The sequence below is a fragment of the Notolabrus celidotus genome, chromosome 2 (genome assembly GCF_009762535.1).
Source record: "Notolabrus celidotus isolate fNotCel1 chromosome 2, fNotCel1.pri, whole genome shotgun sequence".
NCBI classification, from domain to species: domain Eukaryota; kingdom Metazoa; phylum Chordata; class Actinopteri; order Labriformes; family Labridae; genus Notolabrus; species Notolabrus celidotus.
In genome coordinates this window covers 7,353,626-7,378,236 of record NC_048273.1, presented here as the reverse complement: position 1 = coordinate 7,378,236, position 24,611 = coordinate 7,353,626, and the positions used below count along the sequence as shown (strand labels likewise).

At 40.5% G+C, this 24,611-nt stretch overlaps 1 protein-coding gene across 2 annotated transcripts; it reads left to right on the top strand.

Moving 5' to 3' along the window:
• The first annotated feature begins 6,703 nt into the window (after window positions 1-6,703).
• On the top strand, window positions 6,704-17,016 carry slc34a2b (solute carrier family 34 member 2b). 2 transcript variants are annotated; one of them, XM_034710423.1, is made up of 13 exons: window positions 6,704-6,745; window positions 8,639-8,686; window positions 8,773-8,904; window positions 8,991-9,119; window positions 9,267-9,410; window positions 11,430-11,541; window positions 11,652-11,847; window positions 12,926-13,021; window positions 13,277-13,388; window positions 13,912-14,079; window positions 14,742-14,858; window positions 15,791-15,915; window positions 16,093-17,016. In XM_034710423.1, the coding sequence occupies exons 2-13, from the start codon at window positions 8,641-8,643 to the stop codon at window positions 16,633-16,635; spliced, it is 1,920 nt and encodes a 639-aa protein (XP_034566314.1). In that variant the 5' UTR covers window positions 6,704-6,745; window positions 8,639-8,640; the 3' UTR covers window positions 16,636-17,016. The 2 variants fall into 2 exon arrangements, with proteins under 2 accessions (XP_034566314.1, XP_034566306.1); XM_034710415.1 differs by lacking the exon at window positions 6,704-6,745 and adding an exon at window positions 6,989-7,011.
• The last annotated feature ends 7,595 nt before the right edge of the window (window positions 17,017-24,611 follow it).

The following is a 24,611-nucleotide window of genomic DNA, read 5'->3' as shown; positions in this document are numbered from 1 at the left end:
TGATGAGCGCGGCTCGAGTTGTCTGCCTGAACTAGCTTGCAGGCGGCGCTCCATATATAATTAACCCAAAAGAATGAAATAATAATACATATATTGGATTTTTTTTGTCCATATATATATACACACACACACATATATACATAGACATACACATAGACATACACATACACATACACATACACATACACACATACATACACACATACATACATATGCCTATATACAGTTGTGCTCATAAGTTTACATACCCTGGCAGAATTTGTGTTTTTTTTTGTCCATTTTTCAGAGAATACCAATGATAAGAGAAATATTTTTTTTCCACTCATGGTTAGCAGTTGGGTGAAGCCATTTAAGCCATTCAAACGACGATGTTTCCTTTTTTATATATCATAATGACAACAGAAACTACCCAAGAAACCATAAATTCTGCCAGGGTATGTATACGTATGAGCACAACTGTATATACATACTGTATATATATATATATGTACATACACATACACATGCATATACATACATACATACATACATACATACATATAAGGGGCATAAGCTTATACATTTTCATTTTTACAGGCACATAACTTTATATTCATTTATATCCTGTCCTTGCTTTGAAAGATACCCATCTTTTTTCAAATAGCTTTTCATTTTTATTTATTCTATAGGTTACTTTTTCCATTGAGTAAAAGTTATCTTCTGTTCCTAACCACTTGAATAATTATCAATCAATTAATTAAGTTTTATTGATGAAGCACATTCAAAAAAATTGAATTGCAAAAGACAAAACGTGATAAATCAAAATCCTCAAATTGATTCAGATGAATTTTAACAGTTTATCACAATTAATTGCATCCTTTTAATTCCAATATTTTGTATTTCCAAAACGGTTTGAAGTGATTATTAACAATGTCAAGCTCTTCTAACCACTGTTTAAGTTTGGGAATCAAAATAATTAAATGAAATGCACCTTAAGATTGTGACTTTTAGATGTATGATTCAAATAAATTCTGCATTGCTACGTCAGTGTTTCCTGAACCATGACTGAATTAGCTTCAACATTCTAATTCTGTGAAACGCAGGACTTATTTAAGTATTTCCCCTACTGTGTAACACTGTCACACATTATGATATATTTAAAATGTGAAGCACATTTCAGTTGATGTGAATAACAAACCAGAACACCTCAAAGCTCTGTTACCTTCAAGTGTTGTTGAAAAGTGAGGAATGTGAGAGGAAACACTGAGTCATCATTGTGCTGAGGTTGTCTCCATGAAACTCACTAAAAAAAGAAAACCTGAATCACCTGAAATCACAGGCATGAAGAGAGATGTAAAAATGGAGGGAGATTTGCACTTGGAGGTTCTAAGCAGAGCTTCCACAGCAGGAAATAATGCTCTGCGGTCTTTTGTGGTGCGGCTGCCTGCTGATATCAGTCATACCGGCTGCACCTGTATGCTTAGCTCCTACATTGTCGCTCAAACTCAAAGTACTATAATGATATCTTAATTCTGCTTTATTTGTGGCTTGTCAACTGAACAGTCTGGGAGTTAAAGGTGACATATCACGCTTTTTTCATCAATATATATTGGTCTAAGAGGTCCCAAAAACATGTCTTTAAAGTTTATGCTCAAAACTTTGAAATCAGATTTTGGCATGCCTGAAAAGCCCTCTTCTTCAGTCCTCCTCAGAACACTGTTTTCTCTCTGACCACGCCCCCTCAGGAAGTGGGTGTGGCCTCGGCTCTCCAGCATGTTGATATAATGTTTACATGTTGGCTGAATATACACGGCTGCTCAGAGATCACGTTACTCCAACCCTCTGAATCTGATCCAGAATCTGATCCTGATGGAGAGACGCCTGTAGCAGGACCTTTCTGAACGATTGGTCATAGATTTAGTGTTTCTTGTTGTTTTATTTGTCAGCATGTCGACGTGTGTCTTGGTACAAAGCTACAAACATGTAGCTATGTGGCTATGCTAACTAGCGCTAGCACTTATCCATGATAAATAAAAATCATCCACTAGATCTTCAAATCTGCAGACGTGGGGAGTAAAACCGACCTCTACCAGAAAGGCAGAACCATTGGTCACAGATTCTGTGTTTCTTGTTGTTTTATTTGTCAGTATGTCAACGTGTGTCTTGGTACACAGCTACAGCTACAGCTATGAACATGTAGCTACGTGGCTATGCTAATTAGCGCTAGCACTTATCCATGATAAATAAAAATCATCCACTAGATCTTCAAATCTGCAGACGTGGGGAGTAAAACCGACCTCTGCCAGAAAGGCAGCGGGACCTTTTCTGAAGGATTGGTCACAGATTTAGTGTTTCTTGTTGTTTTGTTTGTCAGTATGTCGACGTGTGTCTTGGTACACAGCTACAGCTACGACATGTAGCTATGTGGCTATGCTAACTAGCGCTAGCACTTATCCATGGTAAATAAAAATCATCCACTAGATCTTCAAATCTGCAGACGTGGGGAGTAAAACCGACCTTTGTGTTTATTAAGACAGCCTACAACTAGCATGCCTCCTTCCTAAGCTCCTTGTTAGCACACATTTGTGCAGGTCATGAAAAACGGAGGAGGGATTCAGTATTATTTTATACAGTCTATGGGCTGAACAAGCTCCGAGCTCTGACTCCGTGACAGACCGGATATTGTTGTTACGTAACAAAAACACTGAAGTCTGAAACGGCTCGTTTCACACACATTTACAGAAAGGTGGAGAAATCAAAACAGGGGCAGAATGGATTTTTTTCATTCTTGGGGGGTTTGTAGACATGCCAGGGACACATATTTCAGGTAGAGAACCATTAAAAAGTCCATTTTGCATGATATGTCACCTTTAAATAAAGTTAAATGTGTCATTCAGAAGTGGAAGCAGGAAGCAGGAAGACACTGTGGTGGCTTAACTACAGTGTGCCAAAAGGGACAAAATAGCACAAGATTAAAGGAAATAACTCAATGATTTCAGACCGTCATTGCATCTCAATTAACCTGTTAATGCTTTGCTCTATTTTATGTTTATATGTCTATTTGTAACTGTAGTTTACATGTGTATGTGTTCCTGTTAACACCTCTTGGCCACGTCATGTTTGTAAATGAGAACTGGTTCTCAAACATTTTTTACCTGGTAAAATAATAAATAAAATATTAATACAGACAGTCCTAATAATGTGTCAAAGATAAATAAAAGCACTAAGAATACTTTTAAAATATGTGGTTAGTAGTTGAATTAGTAGTTGTATAATCCTGAAGTAGATTAAATAGAGATTTTGAATTATCTTTGATACTCAGGTCAGAAAAATGGCCTCTTTTAAAATACTTTAAAATCAAGATACTAGATTTGTCATATTTTCATCACTTTTTAAAAAAAAATCTAACTCCAAATAATGACAACAGTTATCCTATGAAACTTAACATTAAGAGCAGTCATAGATAGTGCTCTTTGTAATATTTGGAGTTCATCTTTATGCAGAAACTCTTGACATACACACAGTTTTTAATTTCCTCAGGATTGGTCAGGAGTTTGTTTTTCACTGAAGAGTTATTTCTTTGATAAGATCATACCGGCCTATTTGTATGCATATATAAAAAATTTAGTGTTATTTCTGCATTGTGTTTGTAGATAAATGTGTATTTTTGTTTTATCCCCAGGTGAAGTTGTTTTGATAAACACACAGCACCTGATCGTCCCTGAGCTGCTGTGAGATAATCATCTGTGCAGTGGAGTAATTCAGTGTAATGATTGTTGGTCATGAGCTGTTGTTTTGAAGCAGGATGATACACACTTCAGATGACTAGAGGAGCTTACCAGCCCTTAAAGCAAATTAGAATAACAAGGACTTTATTCTCCTGGATGGAGGTAACTGCTGTTTGTTTTTTCTGGTGAGCTCAGCTCTGAAAGTGATAAAAGGTTTGGAGGCAGAGTGTGACGGGCTGTTCAGACGTGCAGCTAAAAGCCCAAAAAATATTTTACAACACGGAGGGATCAAACTGCGGGGAGTGTTTCACACATTAAACTAACTCTAGTGACCAAAGTAGATTAAAAAACATCACTTGGGACTCTTCAAGCTGCCTGTGGAGGTTATTTTCAGAGAGTGGAGTCACTGGAGGATTTTAAAAAGAAAACATCATCTCTTTAAGTACAGGAACGGGAGGATTTCTCACTGAAACTGTCATGCAGGGCCCACTTTTACTGTAAAATCCTCCCCTGATCTCAGACCTAAAAAGGGAGAGTGTTTTCATGAAACACATATTCATCATCAAACGTGTGCTTCGTCTCTGATTTTGATTTAAACAAAGCTCTGATCTGCTTCAGCTGAGTGTCTCCATGAACTCAGCGCACCCTCTTTTATAAGTACAGCATTAAATCTGTGGTGATTCTTTTATTGCAGTTTGGGAGTAACCAACATCATCCAAGCTTAATCATTAACCGCTATTCACACCGTTTATTTTAGACATAATGTGCAACATTATTACAGTCATATTACTTTATATCTCTCTCTATAAACTAATAAGCAATAAATGCATGCAGATTGTGTGCATAAAAGTGTTATCTAAAGAGCTGTAAACATAGGTGTGTGTGTGTAATCGTGTTTGTGTGTGCACATGCATGGCCGGGCCTGTGTGTAAAGAGAGAGTGCAATGTGGATTAGAGTTGCTGTTGTGAAAATGTAATTATAAGAAAGCAGGTAAATAATGGAGGGGGATTCTGGTGTTTTTAAACCTTTAAACTAATCAAAGTACGTCCACTTACAATGTTTGTCACATTACAGAGGAGATCCTCAAAGAGAGAGATCTGACATAGTACACAACTTCATGACTTGAGTCAAAGTATAGATCCTGCTCAGTCAAGTCATTACTTGAGTACTTGCTTTTAAAAAATCTTTAGTATTCAAACTACTTTTAAAAAAAATCTCAAAACATTGTTTTATTTTCCCAAAGTACAAGTGCAGTCAAAAACTCACTCGTACACCTTTCCCATCGCGCAGCCTTCCACCTTGGACCGGGTACTATGTGGATCCTCAGCCAGAGAAACACTGGGTAAGAACATAACAATCAACAGAAAGTTAACTCAACCCACCATAGAATAAAAACAGGAGCCAAGTTACTCCAAACACAGACAGTTTGGATCAAAATGCTCATCTGGGGGGGCGCAGATTTAGCCTAAAGGTTAAATTGTGTGCGGCTCAGCATAAGGTCCCTTTCCCACATTTCATTCTTGTTCTCTCTGCCAGTTTCCTGATCAATCCACTCTCCTCTCCTCTCTGAATAAAGATGTAAAAGCCCCTCTCTACTCCCCACATTTCCTATCACTCTCCAGCTGTCCTGTCAATAAAGGCAAAAAAAGCCCCAAAATATAACTTTAAAAAAATGTATATTGTACATGTCCCCTTCATAAACAAACAAACAAACAAACAAATAATTACAGAAATACATTGTCACCCTTCTAGAAGCCACCAGAGTTACTAGTTGGCTGAACAAATGATTCATATTTTCATCATGCAGGCCTGAAACATCACGTGTCTCTACTACCTGAATGTAAACAAGCACAGGTGATGATGTCATCTGGTAGCGTGGCGTGGTTTGTCAGTATGTTGATTTAGTAAATGGAGATAAAGTTGTATGTAGGCTGTGTCTGGTTAAACTGACATATAACCACTCCACCAGAGACATGAGGAACCAGCACAGGCATGAGGACGCTAACCTGCGAGGAGGACTGAAGGCTGTTGGAGCTAGCTCTGCTTGTGTTAGCCACACCCTGCAAACCGATTTGACATTTTGTACCTGCAGACTGTGTGATCCTGTGTTAACCTGAACAGGATATCCTTTCTATAATGTTGACATACTTTGGTATGTTTGCCCCATAGCCTGTTAACCTCCTGCCACTGAAGCAATCTACCGGAGCACTTCCTTGACTTTTCATGTCTGTTAGTCATTCATACTCTATCCTATGTATAAACAGACCCTGTGGATATCTGTGCATCTTTAAGCCTAATCCAGGGTGAGTTTGGAGAACAGCTGTTTATTAGAGGTAGTGATCTTTATTGGCATAAGTTAGCGGTAGCCAAATTAAAAAAGATGTTTACCTTTAAACGTTTTGGATTTGTTAAAGTCTAATATCACGTATTCAACAGGAAAATAACTCAAAAATGAACTTGTCATTGAACCCAAAATGTGCGTCACCCCAACCACTACTCTCAACAACCATGTTGCTTTAACAACCACTAGGGGGCAGCTTCCTGGAGTTCAATCTTCCATCTCACACTGTTACATACCTGTGGCTCAGACTAAAGCCTGTAAACAGGTGCTCACTCACACTGGGGACTTTTTCATACAGGTATATCTATTTTAGTAATTACACAACCTGCTGACCTGTGTGTGTGTGTGTGTGTGTGTGTGTGTGTGTGTGTGTGTGTGTGTGTGTGTGTGTGTGTGTGTGTGTGTGTGTGTGTGTGTGTGTGTGTGCCCCACATCGGACCCACCTCACAGCCTCCTGCACTCTTCACGTTTGCACGACCTTTGAACTAGGAGCAGTGTGTGTGTGTGTGTGTGTGTGTGTGTGTGTGTGAGAGAGAGAGAGAGAGAGAGAGAGAGAGAGAGAGTATGTGTGTGGGGGTGTGTGTGCGTGTGTCAGTGTGGGTGTCGGCTATAAAAGCAGCCCTCAGTCTGGACAGGAGCAACAGGTAACCCAGGTGAAGCCTTACCCACTCACCACTCAACGCTCCGCTGCAGCAGGTGTGTATTCCTCCTCTGCTGTCCTCGTGGTGCAGAGAGAGAGAGAGAGAGAGAGAGAGAGAGAGAGAGAGAGAGAGAGAGGCCACATGGGCTTAAACAGCACATAGATTTTTATCCAACAGAGAACCCTTGAGAGCAATAAGATGCTCTTTGCTCACATCATGCCTTATTTTGGTGAATGAATTCAACCTGATTGATCATTTAGAGGCAGTCACACCTTGGGAACACTGTTTAACCTACAGATTGTTCCGGATTGTAATGATGAAGTAAGTTTATTCTAAAAGAGGAGCACATCTGCATTATCTCCTCTAACATCAGCTGTTGCTCCTGATGTTAACCAGCTACTCTTTTATTATAGTATACTATTAAAGCTTTCAACTCTTCAATGTCATTACTGTAATACATGCATGAGTGAATATTTTATTCATTTGAGTTTAGATCATGACAGCAAAAAATAAGCTTCTCTTTTTGTGCTTCACTCGTTCATTCAGGAGATTTAGTTTCATCTGATTTCTTTAGAGAGAATCAAAATAAGGCTGCAGTCAAAAAGTCTAATAGAAAATGATTTGATGTTTTAAATAGGCCTTTTTAACTAAAATCCTTGTATCAAAATACAGAACTTTACATAAATGGTAGCTCATAATTTCTGTTTATACATCAGCTGATGCAGGAAGCAGCTCCTTCTTATTTTGCAAATGTCACAGTTAAATGTATTTAATCTAATCAGCTGACCGTATGGACACAATGCTGTGTTTCCTTTATGTGCATGCATGTAACTTCATCAACCCTGGAGATTAAGTTTAACCTGATGACTAAAATATTGTATGGAAATCATTTGCTGTTGCTTTAGACCTAAATCAGCTGATTCACTGATTCTATAAATGTAATATTTAACTTCAATTATTTCAGCTGAATCAACTGTTCTCACTGTTACAGCTACGCTATAAAATCTGTTTTATGACTTAAGTCACTTTTTTTTTTTTAGATCAGTCAATTTGCACCTTTGGACAAAATCTTAAAACATCATCATAGATTGCTCCAACAGTAACGCAGCTCTTTTCATATTCTAAATATTATTATTTCATATGTTTGAATTGTTTTAGTTGAATTAACACACAGCAAAGACAGTACAATATTAAATATTCTGTTTTAGGCACTTAAACTTTTTTTTATTTGGGAGATTTAGTTCCAGCTGACTTTTGAAGGATGGTTTGTTTCAGCTAAAGCTACGACGTTGACAACATTTCAGCTGGTATAAGATGTTGTTTATCACAGACCTGCTTCTCATAACTTTGCAAAGACTACGATTTATTGTATATGATTTTAAAATCTAACATAAAAGCAGGACACACTGAGATAATTCATTTTGTGTGCTCTTTTCAAATGTAAAAAAAAAATCTGATTTATGTGAAGATGGTCAAAATTTGGCGAAGAAACACAAGAAATCAACATTAGGATAAATAAAATTATAAGATGTTGTCTGTCTGTGTGCTTTGATCACTTTTAACTTTAAAGATTTAGTGACTGTAAAGATGATCAAGTTGAAGCTATTTCCAATGTTAAGTTTATAAATTTTACAAAGACTGATAAAAAAGATTGCTGGAGACCAAAGTCACTGTCTTTTTGAGCCGGTTTATGTTTTAAACCTTAAACACAGACATCATTTCTGATTCTGAGAACTATAAAGGTTATGAAGTTTGGTCAGTGTGAGTTTCTGCATCATGTAAAAGGAGTGATAAAATAACAGTAATAAAAAGTGCCTGTTTATTTCCAATAGCTTGCATAACTTCATAATCCATCAGCTCTAAATTTGTGTTAATATCAAAGCTACATGTTTTTCATCTTTGAATCTTTCCTTGCTAACACGCCGTTATCTCTCCGCTCTCCTTACAGTCATGGCTCCAAGACCAGAGGTGGGGACAGAGTCCTCCCCCAGGCTCGGTATGTTCTTTCCTCTTAAACCTCCTCAGACATGTCGTGTCATCGCACCTTTTCTCACCTCCTCCCTTCTCTGTGCTTTTTATTAGATGACAACATTTCGTCTAAAGATATAGCCCTCCCGCCGGCTTACTCCACCGTAGACCTGGTGAATGAGGACAAAGACGAGGATGATCCCTGGGATCTCCCAGAGCTCAAAGACACAGGGGTGCAGTGGTCAGGTGAGATAACGTTTTGATCTTGCAGCACAGTGTGTGTTCTTTTACACCTACGAGTCTCTGATTCAGGGTTTTGTTTTGCTCCACAGAGCTGGACACAAAAGGGAAGATTATGAGAGTGCTGACTGGGATTGTGAAGCTCATCCTGCTGCTGGGCCTTCTCTACCTGTTTATCTGCTCGCTGGATGTGCTCAGCTCTGCTTTCCAGCTCGTTGGAGGTAAAATAAAAATCCTCAGCAACATACTGATACCCTGGATCTTTATCATGACAAAAAGCTTCACATGGTTTATTCACAAAGTCCAGCACAGAGCAGCTTATGTAACGTGTGCAGCGTTTTTTTGACCTCTGGCTGTCTTGTGAACAGGCAAAGCTGCCGGTGACATCTTCCAGGACAATTATGTGTTGTCCAACCCTGTGGCCGGCCTGGTGATCGGGGTGTTAGTCACCGTGTTGGTGCAGAGCTCCAGCACCTCCTCCTCCATCGTGGTCAGCATGGTTTCCTCTGGATGTGAGTAGATACACAAAAAGCACAATGAAGATTCAGGCTGTGAATTAAGGGTAGATGTTGACCTGTGGTTTCAGAAGTGAAGCTAACACAAGGGGTACTTAACCTGTAGTATGTCTAGTGGCCAGCAGGGGGCAACTTCACTGGTTGTGTTACACTCGTGGAAAAAGTGAAGAAAGAATCACGAGCGTGATCGTGTTGTGTTTCCTCATCCAGAGCGTTTAATAGAATAATAGAAAAAAAGCGCGATCTCCCTGCTCTGCAGGTGGAGACCGAAGCAATCGATCACAGATGAACATCTGACACAGACTACTAAGTAGATCACAGATCAACATGAATAAATCTTACTTTTAAACGATAGAAAACATAGTAAAACAGTATATTTAAAAGCTCTTAGCGTAATTACTGTTTGTTTTTAACCCTTAACTGACTTTATGCATTTCAAATGACTTAACTGTTTCTAGATGATTTTTAATTACTTTCTAAAACTGTGCTGATACTTTCTAAAACTTTCTAAAAAGATTTTAGCTTTTTTTTATAAACAATGAACTTAGGATTTTAGCTTTGTTATAAACAATGAACTTAGCAAAATGTTTTTAAACTCTTTAACTTATATCATGCTTTTTAACCTTTTTAACTTATATAATGCTTTTTAACCTGTCACAGTTGCAGAAAGTGATTCAACCATGAGGAAGTTCTGTTGTTATTTATTCCCTCAGCAAACATTATAGTCTTGATCTGAGTTTTTCAATGTACACACGGCACTTGTGTTTTAATGAGGATAAGCGTAGATTAGGACACATTAAATCAAGGCCCTTACAGCACTGATGTGTTCAGTTGTCCAGGGCTCCATGCATGCAAGCTCCAGGTAGTGACAACACTGATACTACCTGACCCACCACGTGGAACCTAAAGGTCGGCACAACCAAAAGCATGAAAAGAGACGTTCAGAGAGTGCCACAAATCCTGTCCACTTCAGAGAGGTTTTACAAATGTTCTCTGGCCTAATCAGTCTGTCAATCAGACACCAACGAAGAAGACTGTGTGCTGTGTATTCAGTGTCTTCTTGAGCAAACAGTGATTGTAAACAGCTTTCTTTCAACTGTGTACAGATTTCCTTCAAAGCATGAAATTAATCCTTAAAGTACCGAGCAGACATAAAAACGGTTTGTTAAAAGGGCGGGACATCTTAAAAAGGGTGTGGCTGCAAACTGGCCAAACAAAGTTAAATAGAAGCTGAAGCATAATACTTATAAGAATGCCTTATTGTGTTCAGTTAAACTGAAGACACTGAGGAGACACTTCATTTTACAACATTCACCTTTTCTTTGAAGCCTGTTTTCTTACCGGACTTGCACCCCAAAAACTAGCGCCCTAGTTTATCCCAGATTCATGGATTGTTGTTGCTAGAGCTTGATAAGTTGGTGTTTGCTAACTGCTAACTGTCAGTCATCCTAGTCTCAACCATTGGTCCAATTTCAGTCACTTCTGGCACAAAGAACAAAAACAAATGGAGCGACGCCTGCGAGCTAGTTCAGGCAGACAACTCGAGCTGCACTGCTATACACGTCACATGTCCCACTCTCATAACCATCATCCAATCCTGCCCTCTGCCTCTCAAATTGGCGGTCTATTTAAACTGGGAAAATCTCCCATCTCTCCTTCTGCCTGTCAACGCCTCTGCTGCCTGCATCCCTATTGCTGAATTTTCTTTCATCCCCACCGCCACCCCAGCATCCACCTGCAGGCTCAGGGGGGGCGTTCAGTATGTTTTGCTCATCACTCCTCAATGTCTGCATGTAAACTTATCTGCAGGGAGTGATGAGGCCGGAGCCTGGGCGCCAAACATGAATATGTATTGCTGCTACAATAAACAATTTAAACGTGACTTGTCTGACTGAAATAACCGCAGTGGAAAATACCAAAACAAGCGCAGCCTTCAATGCAGCGGTGCACAAATCAGACACAAGCAGAGAGCTTAATTGTGTAGCACATTCAAATAATGCTGCTCATGTTCTTCAGTGCTGGAAGTGCAGTCTGCAGTGCCGATCATCATGGGCGCCAACATTGGTACATCTGTCACCAACACCATCGTGGCCGTGATGCAGGCAGGAGACAGAAATGAGTTCCGCAGGTAAATTAGAGCTGAAAACTTTCCACCTGATGTGACGGATAGATTAGTCACGACAGAACACTGCACACGGTGTGTGGCTCATGTTTGATGCAGCGTTTCTTCACTTCCAGGGCGTTTGCTGGTGCGACCGTTCACGACTTCTTCAACTGGCTGTCTGTGCTGATTCTTCTGCCTCTGGAAGCAGCCACAGGTGTACTGTACAAACTCACCCTCCTCTTAATCGAATCCTTCAACATCCAGGGCGGAGAGGACGCCCCCGAACTGCTCAACATCATCACAGACCCTCTCACCGACTCCATCATCCAGGTAAAGTCAGTGACATGGAAGTAGTAAACACTTCAGTTTTAATGTATACTTTTATGTCTAGAAACATGAAGACGAAAAACACGAAATTTGACTGGAAAGGGAATATTTTAAGAGATTAGATTTGGTGCTGTGACAGTGAGATGAGAACTGTAACCATTCTCAACTCAACTCAGCTTTATTTATGTAGAACCTTTCATACCTACAAGCATGCAGCCCAAAGTGCTTCACTAAAGAACAGAGAGGCAGAAAACAGAGATGGATAAAATAATAAAGGACATAAAGAACTTGATAAAATAAAAAATAAAAATAAAATAAAATATCAAGTCTTCTTTTTAGCTATACCATGAGGTTCACAGGCTGCTTATCCCTTTATAAAATGTGATGCTTTATTTATTTTAAAAAAGATACACATGAAATATGAAATTTGCAGTTGTATGAACACATTATCTCTTTTGACCTTTTTTTTTTTTTTCTTTCTTTTTTTTTTCCTATTTTTTTGCCTGTTTTTTAAATTTTTTATTGTATTCTTTTACCTTATTTATGTGCGAAGAGATGTAGGAGGTGGAGGGTTAAAGGGAAGTAAAAAGTGGCTTTTTTGTGTGTGATCGTTTTGCACTCAAAAAGAAAACAATAAAAATAATATTGGAAAAAAAAAACCACAAAAAATACTTTAAAAATACAATACAATTAATAAAATAAGCATATTTAAAAATCAGTTAAAGTAAAATAAATCAGATGAATACACAAAGTAAATAGATAAATAATAAATAAGATAAATTGGATGCCTGCTCTACCAACTGAGCCAAACAGGCGCTTCATCATGAGGGAGTTTTAAAAGAAGCTCATCCAGTCCACACTAACTTTCAGCTGTCACATTTTATCAATGTGTTTTCATTTTTCGTGTGTTACTGGATCATGTTTATTCAAAAGAAAGAAACATAAAGTCTTTTTAGCTTTTCAAAAAAATCAGTGTTTTAAATGAGAAATAAAAAGGGTCCTAGTAATGATCCTTGTGGCACGCCGTGTGCTTTATTAACATCACACAACTTTTATTTTTCTGTGTTTTTTTGTTCCTCAGCTGGACAAATCTGTGATCACTGGCATCGCAACGGGAGACCCAGCGGCCAGGAACAGGAGTCTGGTCAAAAGATGGTGCAAAACAGAGACAAACACTGTAAGAGCCGCATCATAGGAATTAATTATTACTTCTCTTCACGGCTGAAAATAGAACACGGATTCTGCAAACATGTGATAATGCTGTGGTTAGCCTGCTTTTGTCTCTTAATGACTGATATTGTCCTCATTGTATCCTGACCGCGGTGATTCTTCCGTTAGATCACACTCTGAAGGCGTGTTATTTGAGAAAAGGTGTGTGATCATTTAAAGATTATCCCTGCATTGTGTTTTTAAAGCTGTTGTTGTCTCTCAGACTCTGCAGAACGTTACTGTGGGTAGCTGCATCAACATCACCAACTGCTGGGAGAGCGGAGACCAGAACTGGACCACGGTGAACTCGTCTTGGACCGATTACCAGGAGAAATGTAAGCGTGCTTCCATTAGTGGATACTCTCAGCGGAGGGAAAAAGAAACATTTACAAAGCAATTAGGATTACCTGATCCGCTGAAGCTCGGTGAAATATGAGACACAACAACCCTCTTCATGCATGCCCTCTGATGTCCGAACAATGAATACCTTTGAGTCCTTGTAGTGACTCAGCTAATACCCTCCTTGACCCGTCTGCCTGCTCAATAGGTCCATTCATGCTTTGTCTTTAAAGCCCCATAAGATGGATCACCCCTTAAAGCACTCTGCTTCCATTTCTAGGAATGCTTTTGTTTTTGCTTTAAAAAGTAGAATTAACTCCATTTTTAACTTCTCTCAGCTATCCTTAACTGAAAACCGTCCTCAGTTTGTTTTCAGATCACAGGGAAAGACTGTTTTTCCATGAATGCTGTTCTATCAGCTCCATTTATCAAACATGCTCTGCTTTAAAGTGAGTCATGCACTTGAGGGTATTTTTAGCCAAAGCCAATGACACTCTAATGTCAATCATCTCTTTGCAGGCAAACATATCTTTGCCAGTGTGGACCTGCCTGACCTGGCCGTGGGCCTCATCCTCCTGGCTCTGTCCCTGTTCGTCCTCTGCACCTGCCTCATCCTCATCGTCAAGTTGCTCAACTCCATGCTGCAGGGGCAGGTGGCTGTGGTCATCAAGAAGGTGCTCAACACAGGTACTGAAAAACTCCACCGCTCGTCCCCTCTGTTCAACCTGTTTGATAGTCAGCACATCTGATCCAGTGGTGATGCTTGATGAGCAACACAGGTACAGCGTCTCCTGATGCCTCTGGCTCGTCTGCAGGTCCACCTGTCCTGCTTGTGACAGACAGAGCTCAGGGACAATCCAAGCGGCAACCTCCGGTCTGAAAATATGAGTTGAATGCGGAAGTGCTAAAAACTGCAGTTCATCGAGGATCCGCTTGAGGCTGGCTCTGGAAGAACTGGAAACCACATACACACCAATTCAAAAAAGCAGAAATAAACATGTTAACAGTCTGGTGCAAAAGACGAGTGTGGTCTGGATAGCTCATTTATCGATCGGCACACACTCTAGTTTTTCAATGAGAGGCACAGCTGACTTGATTGACAGGCGGGAACACTTTAGCTTTTGGCTAGGAGGCTCAAAGCCCGCCTCTTTACGTCACAACCGCTCGACAGAACCAATATGGCTCCAGCCAACTTGGCCTCAAAACAGCGCTTCAGAAACAGACGGATGACGTCACTTATACTACGTCCATTATTTATACAGTCTATGACACAATCACTCCTCTGATAGGAGTCCATGTTTGCTGAGTCAGGTTTATCGCTCCTCTCTTACGTATTTGTCTGATTCCAGACTTCCCCTTCCCCTTCGCTTGGGTCACCGGATACATCGCCATTCTGGTGGGAGCAGGGATGACGTTTATCGTGCAGAGCAGCTCCGTCTTCACGTCAGCCATAACTCCTCTCGTTGGTAAGTCTTCACACAATGATGGAGCCTTTTTCAAATTCCTGTCAAGCTGAGATTTAATGTCAGTCAGAACCTCTTGCCATAGGTATGCATCACCTGGATTTTGTGCAGTTTGGTGTATGAATCCATCCAGTAATCATCGTCAAAGGATTGTGAAAAGCCTGGGTGGTTAGGGCAGGATTGTGGGTAAGGTGTTTCAATCCAGATATGTTCAGAGACAAAATGTCAGGAATAAGGTCCACTGACAAAGATCAAACTCATGAACCCCGAGTGGTTAGGGTTAGGGTAAGTGTTTGGGTGAGGTGATAGGTTGCGAGAAAGCCCAAAGGGTTAGGGTTAGGGATCCGGTCCACTGACAAACCCTGTAGGTTCAGTTTAGGGATCAAGTCCAGTGACAAATACTGTAGGTTAGGTTTAGGGATCAAGTCCACTGGCAAATACTGTAGGTTAGGTTTAGGGATCAAGTCCAGTGACCAATACTGTAGGTTAGGTTTAGGGATCAAGTCCACTGGCAAATACTGTAGGTTAGGTTTAGGGATCAAGTCCAGTGACCAATACTGTAGGTTAGGTTTAGGCATGAACCCCGAGTGGTTAGGGTTAGGGAATCTTTGTCAGTGGACCTTATTCCTGACATTTTGTCTCTGAACATGTCTGGATTAGAACACCTTACCCACAATCCTGCCCTAACCACTCAAGCTTTTCACAATCCTTTGATAATGATTACTGGATGGATTCATACACCAAACTGCATGAAATCCAGGTGATACATACCTATGGCAAGGGGTTCTGACTGACACTGATTGCTAGAGTGACATACGTCGACCCTTGCAAGCCCTTGGCACCTTATCTAAACTGCTGAGGCGTCGGCCGAGGCGGGGGGTGTTACTGTAAATCTCACACAAACCTAACCCTATTTCAACATCGTCTCTCACCAGGCATCGGTGTGATCAGCCTGGAGAGGGCGTATCCTCTGACACTGGGGTCAAACATCGGTACAACAACCACTGCTATACTTGCTGCTATGGCTAGTCCTGGAGAAACGCTAGCCAACTCCTTACAGGTGAGATGCTTTAAATAGTTCTCTTTGCATAGCAATGTGGACCTTATTTGCAATTGATACTAATACCTACAAAGCATCATGAACCACATTTTGTAAATATCTGTTTGGTCTCTTTCGGAGCACTATGAGTCATTTTTTATGTGATTTCTAACAACGTTCTGTGTTTGTTCCTCACAGATTGCACTTTGTCACTTCTTCTTCAACATCTTTGGGATCCTACTGTGGTACCCGATCCCCTTCACGAGAATTCCCATCAGGTTGGCAAGAGGTCTGGGGAACCGTACTGCCAAGTACCGCTGGTTCGCTGCCCTCTACCTCATCCTCTGCTTCCTGGTCATGCCTCTGACTGTATTCGGCCTGTCGCTGGCCGGTTGGCAAGTCCTTGTTGGCGTCGGCGTGCCCCTCGCCGTGCTGCTGGTCTTTGTGATCGTCGTCAACATCTTGCAATCTCGCCGCCCACGCGCTTTACCCAAGGGGCTCCGCAGCTGGGACTTTTTGCCCAAACCTCTGCACTCCATGAAGCCCTGGGACACCATGGTGACCTCCACTTTTGGCTTCTGCGGGAGACACTGCTGCTGCTGCTGCCGATGCTCCAATTGCTGCAGTCAAAAGGAAGAGGAAGCGGTGACGAGCATCAGCAAGAAGAGCCTGCAGATGTACGATAATCCGGGTTTGACACAAGATGACGATCCAAAAGTTGAGAAAGCAACTCACTTGTAAGGATTATGACGTTAAATGTAAACAAAGTCAATGCAACAATGTGTGAGGAACACACGTAATCGTCCTTCACTGCTCGGGTTGTGTTGATGTTTTGTCGGATAAGCACTCTGTTGGACATTTTATCATCCACCTGTTGTTTCTGTAAAGTCTATAATGTTTATTTTATGACGTGCTATTGCTCAGACTCCCTTTCTGATAACTATGGGCGGCTCCCGCTTCATTTTTATATTTTTTATGACATATCTAAGAGACGTTTGGTCTTATTTTATTGAACCTAAAACTGTTAAATTTAAAAAAAACAATGTAGCATTTGAAATGTTTGTTATCCTGCAGTATTTAAGACTCTGAAATATTTGTAAATAAAGAAATTGCTATTTTTAAGATGCAGTGTTGTTGTTTTTTATGTTTCATTTGCATCACATTTTGTGCAGAGAACATAGTCCTGCAGTAATCACAAGTCAAAGTTATTTATAGTTACTGTAAGTCATATTGATAAAGTCATTTGATTATCAGCTGAGTTATCGCAGGTCAGGCGTGTGATTGTAAGAGTCACCGGCTCCTTGTAGTGCGCTGAAAAAACATTGTCTCCATATTTGATCCGCCTTTGAGGGAGGAACATCAGGCAAAGTCCATCAACTGTAAAACTGGAGCGATGTTTTCCAGGACGCCTTTGATCTGTTGTGGAGTTTTTAAGTTTTATGAACTTAGTGTGAAGATAATATTTATATTGCGTGTTTTAAAGTGGAGAGCCCGCAAAGAGCTGAGGGTGAAAGATGAAGTGTTTTGGTCTTTGATAGAAGCAGTAACTGCATGTACTATACTCAGTGGACTTTGTGAGTCCAGTCAAAGTCTGCGATCCTCCCACGCTGCTGTTCTCAGACACTGACCTCCCTGAGTTTATCAGATCCAGGAGCATCATTAATCAGAGCGAGTTAATTCCAGTGTGCAAGTGTGTATGCATTAATTTAGTATGTTTAGAAACACAAACGTAATGGAAACAAGAAGACATTAAAATATAAACATTATATGGAAGGATTAAATATGTAAGGGTTAAAGTAAAGTCAGCAGGTGGTAAAGCCTTCGCTGAAACACCACACGCTGTAAACCTGAACAGTAGGGGAGAACAGGGTTGGTTGTCACACTTTTTACTGTTTTGATGATTGCATATCATCATGGTTGGTTGTCACACACTATGGGGTTGGTTGTCACACACTATAGGGTTGGTTGTCACACACTATGGGGTTGGTTGTCACACACTATGGGGTTGGTTGTCACACACTATGGGGTTGGTTGTCACACACTATAGGGTTGGTTGTCACACACTATGGGGTTGGTTGTCACAATGGTATTTCAATGGGAAAAATCTTTTAAAAAAGGCAAGAAGGCAGAACTAAATTTGAAAGTTTAATTGCACTGACAAGTGATAGGCCTACATAACTTAATGCATTTTAACATAAAATAAACAAGGAACATGAACAGGAAACACATCTTTAGGCCAGCCTATATAACAACATAAAGAACAAAACAAATAGGCCAAACAATAATGGCCGACTCAACTAGGCTACATGCAGTCACTGTCTGAAACACCACACGCTGTAAACCTTAACAGTAGGGGAGAACAGGGTTGGTTGTCACACTTTTTACTGTTTTGATGATTGCTCATCATCAAAACATCTTTCAATAGTCATTGCTACATTAAATTAAAGCTTAAGGTATTGGCTTGAAATGTGTATCCCTCTCATTTCCCAACTCATTGTAAAAAAAAAAGGCAATTAACTATCAAAGATACTCTGATACATTGTGACAACCAACCCCATCACAGACTATGGGGTTGGTTGTCACACACTATGGGGTTGGTTGTCACACACTATGGGGTTGGTTGTCACACACTATGGGGTTGGTTGTCACACACTATGGGGACGGTTGTCACACACTATGGGGTTGGTTGTCACACACTATTGGGTTGGTTGTCACACACTATGGGGATGGTTGTCACACACTATGGGGCTGGTTGTCACACTATGGGGTTGGTTGTCACACACTAAGGCGTTGGTTGTCACACTATGGAGTTGGTTGTCACACACTATGGAGTTGGTTGTCACACACTATGGGGTTGGTTGTCACACACTATGGTGATGGTTGTCACACACTATGGGGTTGGTTGTCACACACTATGGGGTTGGTTGTCACACACTATGGGGTTGGTTGTCACACACTATGGTGATGGTTGTCACACACTATGGGGATGGTTGTCACACACTATGGGGTTGGTTGTCACACACTATGGGGTTGGTTGTCACACACTATGGGGTTGGTTGTCACACACTATGGTGATGGTTGTCACACACTATGGTGATGGTTGTCACACACTATGGGGTTGGTTGTCACACACTATGGGGTTGGTTGTCACACACTATGGGGATGGTTGTCACACACTATGGGGTTGGTTGTCACACACTATGGGGTTGGTTGTCACACACTATGGGGTTGGTTGTCACACACTATGGGGTTGGTTGTCACACACTATGGGGATGTTGTCACACACTTTGGGGTTGGTTGTCACACACTATGGGGTTGGTTGTCGCTCACTATGGGGTTGGTTGTCACACACTATGGGGATGGTTGTCACACACTATGGGGTTGGTTGTCACACACTATGGGGTTGGTTGTCACACACTATGGGGTTGGTTGTCACACACTATGGGGTTGGTTGTCACACACTATGGGGTTGGTTGTCACACACTATGGGGATGTTGTCACACACTATGGGGTTGGTTGTCACACACTATGGGGTTGGTTGTCACACACTATGGGGTTGGTTGTCACACACTATGGGGTTGGTTGTCACACACTATGGGGATGGTTGTCACACACTATGGGGTTGGTTGTCACACACTATGGGGTTGGTTGTCGCACACTATGGGGTTGGTTGTAACACGCTATGGGGTTGGTTGTAACACATTATGGGGTTGGTTGTCACACACTATGGGGTTGGTTGTCACACACTATGGGGTTGGTTGTCACACACTATGGGGTTGGTTGTCACACACTATGGGGTTGGTTGTCACACACTATGGGGTTGGTTGTCACACACTATGGGGTTGGTTGTCACACACTATGGGGTTGGTTGTCACAATGGTATTTCAATGGGAAAAATCTTTAAAAAAAGGCAAGAAGGCAGTAGTTTCCGTTATGCTCAAAAATTGTATTTCCGCTACTTAAAAACTCTTCTGTAATCATTCCCCACAAACATTTTGAGTCATTTCAACTTGTTGGGGTTTACAGTGCATGACCACCATGTATTAACCACATTATGTGTTCAGCATCATGTCTCCTGAGCTGAACACGATGGCACCGATAATTGAAGTCTGCTGTTTATGTTTGACGGTCAAGGTCTACAGATACACCATCATAAACGGCTCAGGTGAACTATTTAAGGTAGATTCACTCATGCTGTGAGCGTAGGACAGTTTCTGAGAACCGCAGATCGACCTTGTTTTATCACACAGGTTGTATCGGGTGTTAAAAGTGTAACAACCTGATAGCAGGACAGTTTATGGGGGGTTGTATAAGATACCAGAATCAACCTGCGCCATCAAAACAAAGCAGTGTGTCACAGCTTTTATGTGACTGTTAAAATAATGTGGTTCAGGAGACACAAAGCAGCTAAAATAATGAGGTTACAGCAGAAAAAAAAAGGCTGCCAAAGATGTCTTGATGTCATGTTTTGTTGCCCTCTTAAGATCCTCACATTAACAGTCCATGCAACCATTTTTTTTAAGATAGCACCAAATCATGATAGAAGTTACATCAGGATATTTACATAGAGAGCATGATGGTATAGAAACTATGAGCAAGCATTTTGTAACAGGAAGGAGGAACTTCCTCAAACAGGCAGAGACCTCAAGCAGAACCAGACACACTGTAAATAGCCCCTTTATAAAGCTTTGTCTGAGCCTTAAAGAGTGAGTTTAACCTACATCTGATAAGCATCTCCTACTCTTTGGATCCCTCCTCTTGGATGTAGGAGGTTCAAGTCTATTCAAATGGCAGTTAAATAAGTCTGGCACATCTCCCCTCTGCCTGTTGACACTGTGGTAAACACAGATCAAAGCAGAACGGAACAGAATGTTTGAGACAGCCTGATCACATGTCATATCAGATCAATCCACAGAAAGTAGTCCCTCACATTCCTCTTCTGCCTGTTGACACTGTGGTAAAAACGTTAGTGTGGTCTCAGGCTGGTCTTCTTGAGAGTGGGGAAATAATGACAGTTAGCGGGTGCAGATGTGAAGGAGAGCTGAATGAGGACAGAGATGTCAACATCAATATTCCTGCTTACTCACTCTGTCAGGATTCTAATTTTAGAACCACCTGTTCACTATGCATGATCTCTTATTTATCAAAATGTTAATCTTGTCATGCTTTTTCGATCTTCTTACACTTACAGTTTGCTTTCAGAAAATCTCCTTTAGTGTCGTAAATTCCTCCATACAACATACTTTTGATTCAAAAATCAGGATACACACTGCAAAAACTCAAAATCTTACCAAGTGAAATTGTCTCATTTTTAGTCAAAATGTCTTCTCCCACTTGATTTAAGATAAATTTACTTAACAAATAACATTTGAGTAAGATAGAGGGACTTGTTTTAAGACATCTTAAATATCTTGTGAAGTCAAACAATCTTGAAATGATCTGTTTTAATTTAGAAGAAACAAGGTTTATTTTACATTTCAGACATTTTTCAATCTGAGATCTTATTTGTAGAAGACGGATAATCTTGATTTAAGACAAACCCTTTACTTGATTTAAGTAAATACATTTTATTGCAAACAGCTCCATTGATGAAAGAAAGAAAGAAAGAAAGAAAGAAAGAAAGAAAGAAAGAAAAAAAGAAAAGTTGTTGTTTTAAGGTTGGGTTTCAGTTTTCAGGCACTGTTTCTTCTAAATCAGATAAAAATATACATCCTTAAACTACATGCACACAATGAAACACCTACTTTAGAGCATAGCTGGCTTATCCTAAAAAACAACATGACTGAATATTAGTATATCCAGCTCACTTTGAGAAGACATTATATCTCAAAATACTCAAATTAAACTTTGTCATCTTATTTCAAGTACAAGATGGTCTTAAACCTAGAGAAGTGCTGCTATAATACAACTCAAATTAAGGTCAATATATCTCATATCAAGAATTTGACATGAAATGTGCAGAAATTTAATTTTCTTTGAGTGAAAAAATACTAATTGTGAGCATTCCTGTCTTATTCTGAGACACTAAGCTTTAACATACTGGTAAAATATTGCTTAAAATAAGTTTTCCCTGCTAATTTTAAGATCACAGTTTTCTAAATATTACGTCTTATTTTAGGAAATCTTACCAAGCAAATTTTCACTTGTTCTACTGGCTGATTTTTTTTGCTTTGTACTGAGGCTCTAAATGCAAAAATTGAAATGTTTAATATCCATGACAAATGAGATACTAACCGGATAATGTATTTAAAGGTCATTTTAGCGGCTTGATGAGTGGCTTGTGTTTTTCGTCACACAGCAATAATTTGGTAAGTGCAAAATACATATTTATGCATTGCAAAGACCTTTCCTTCCTTCTGCCTGATAACAGTGCCAACATGAGTCCACAACAGACTGTCCCCGTTACAGTATTAAACAAACCGTATTTGTGGACCTGCAGAAACCTGACTAATGAAGTGTAACAGCTATAATGCGTGTGTGTGTGTGCAGTGTGTGAGCTGTATCTGGTGTGAAAACATCAGTTATCACAAAGTTCATGCTAAGTGTAACCCAGTTTTATCTTCAGTTCTGCTGCTATATTCCTACGCCAACCGCACGCACGTTTCAGGTGTTTTCACAGCTCAAAAGGTAAAGATGGAGAACAGAGGAGCACAGGAAGGACAGATTCTAATACAGTGATAAAACACAATACTGTACAAGAATGTAAATATGACATGTGAAAGAAAAGCCTGCCCCCAGTTTCAACATTCATCCTAATCCTTCCTCCACAAAAAGCTGTCAGCACTTTTCCACAGAACTACTCAGAAGATATCTGCAAAGCGAGAGCAGCTGAGTTTCAGCCGTCTGACCATAAATAAATAAATTGTTCTGAAGAAAGTAGAAAAACACAGTTTGAGACGACTATCCAATCTAGGAATGTAAATACTGATACAGACAAAAAGATCTACATCCTGCCTGCATGACATTGTAATCTTCACTCTGATGTTGCTGCATAAGAATACGTTTATTTTACTGTATGATGGCGTCAATTATAGGCAAGTGTAACCAAGCTAGGGCTGGAAAGGGATTTCTGGGTTTAGAAGATAAAATACCAACAACGCCACCTTGGGACTTTCACCCAAAGAGTTTTAACAATATACTTATTTTTTTAGTTACCTCCCCTTTAACAGAGGGTTTCCCCTTTAACAATACACAGGTGAGTTCACAAATGAATACAAAGGCATGGTTTAGAAAAAATATATATACAATCTTTATTTAATTGGCAGACAAATAGTTTTAAAACACAATAATTATTATTACTTCAACCATGAACAGACATACTAGAAATCAGTGTTAGGACACCGCTAACTGCAGCCAGGTTATCTGAATCAGGCCTATAAACACGGCACACTCACTACCATAACACACATCTAGTTAATAAATTAGACGATGCAAAGAACATGAAAAAGCCTGACACAATAAACTGTAGCTACAGCCACAGCTGCTTACACAGCCTGGACGGGGATACTTTAACACTGTTACTGAGTAGAGTCTTTAAATCACACTGTTACTGAGCAGAGTCTTTAAATCACACTTTTACTGAGCAGAGTCTGTAACTCAAGACAAAAAGGCAAGCAAAAAGAGACAAAAAGACAAGGCAAAAGTGGCAATCTGCAACAAAATACATGAACGTTAACCACTTGCATACAACAACAACAACAACACACGGCACATTAAGATAAACAAAACCCACTTGAGGTTTACCTCGGCCGTCCGCAACCCTATCACGTCACTACCTCACGCTCGTACCGCGTACTGTATGCGTTGGCGGCACACAACGATCCGCCAACCCGAAAGGAACACCGTCCTGAAATAAAAGTGAAAGTTACTCACATGTATGGACATTGAAAACACTTAACACACGCGACCCGTACCTGCTCTCAACCCGGAGCTCTGCAGAGACTGAAGGGAGCTCCGTCACTCAATTCTATCCCCGCAAACAACCAGGTAACCGCAGGTGATTGGTTCCCACCCAGCTGTGGGGCATGAGCGCTAATCGGCAAGGCTAGGCAAGGCTAGGCAAGGCTAGGCAAGGCTAGGCAAGGCTAGGCAAGGCTAGGCAAGGCTAGGCAAGGCTAGGCAAGGCTAGGCAAGGCTAGGCAAGGCTAGGCAAGGCTAGGCAAGGCTAGGCAAGGCTAGGCAAGGCTAGGCAAGGCTAGGCAAGGCTAGGCAAGGCTAGGCAAGGCTAGGCAAGGCTAGGCAAGGCTAGGCAAGGCTAGGCAAGGCTAGGCAAGGCTAGGCAAGGCTAGGCAAGTTTATTTGTATAGCGCATTTCATACACAAGGGCAACTCAATGTGCTTTAAAAGCATTGGAGACATTCAGACAAGCATAAAAGAACACAATTAAAATGACAAATATAATAAAACAGAAAAGAAAAGGAAAATTAGAAATATGCTAAGATAGCTAAGATAGAAAGACAGTGTCAAATAAAAAAGTCTTAGTCTTTGATTTAAAAGAGGTGAGAGTTGGAGCAGACCTGCAGCTTTCAGGGAGTGTGTTCCAGGTATGTGGTGCATAATGACTAAACGCTGCTTCACCATGTTTCGTTCTGACTCTTGGGACTGAAAGCAGACCAGTACCTGATGACCTCAGAGGTCCAGATGGTTCATAAAGTAGCAGCAGATCAGCAATGTACTTTGGGCCTAAACCATTCAGTGCTTTATAAACCATGAGCAGG

What these genes read in the sequence shown, in the direction of transcription:
- slc34a2b (XM_034710423.1), top strand. Translation starts at nt 8,641, where the DNA reads ATGGCTCCAAGACCAGAGGTGGGGACAGAGTCCTCCCCCAGGCTCG. An exon ending in TCACCGACTCCATCATCCAG is followed by an intron (nt 11,848 to 12,925) that starts GTAAAGTCAGTG and finishes TTTGTTCCTCAG; the next exon opens with CTGGACAAATCTGTGATCAC. An exon ending in CAAGAAGGTGCTCAACACAG is followed by an intron (nt 14,080 to 14,741) that starts GTACTGAAAAAC and finishes GTCTGATTCCAG; the next exon opens with ACTTCCCCTTCCCCTTCGCT.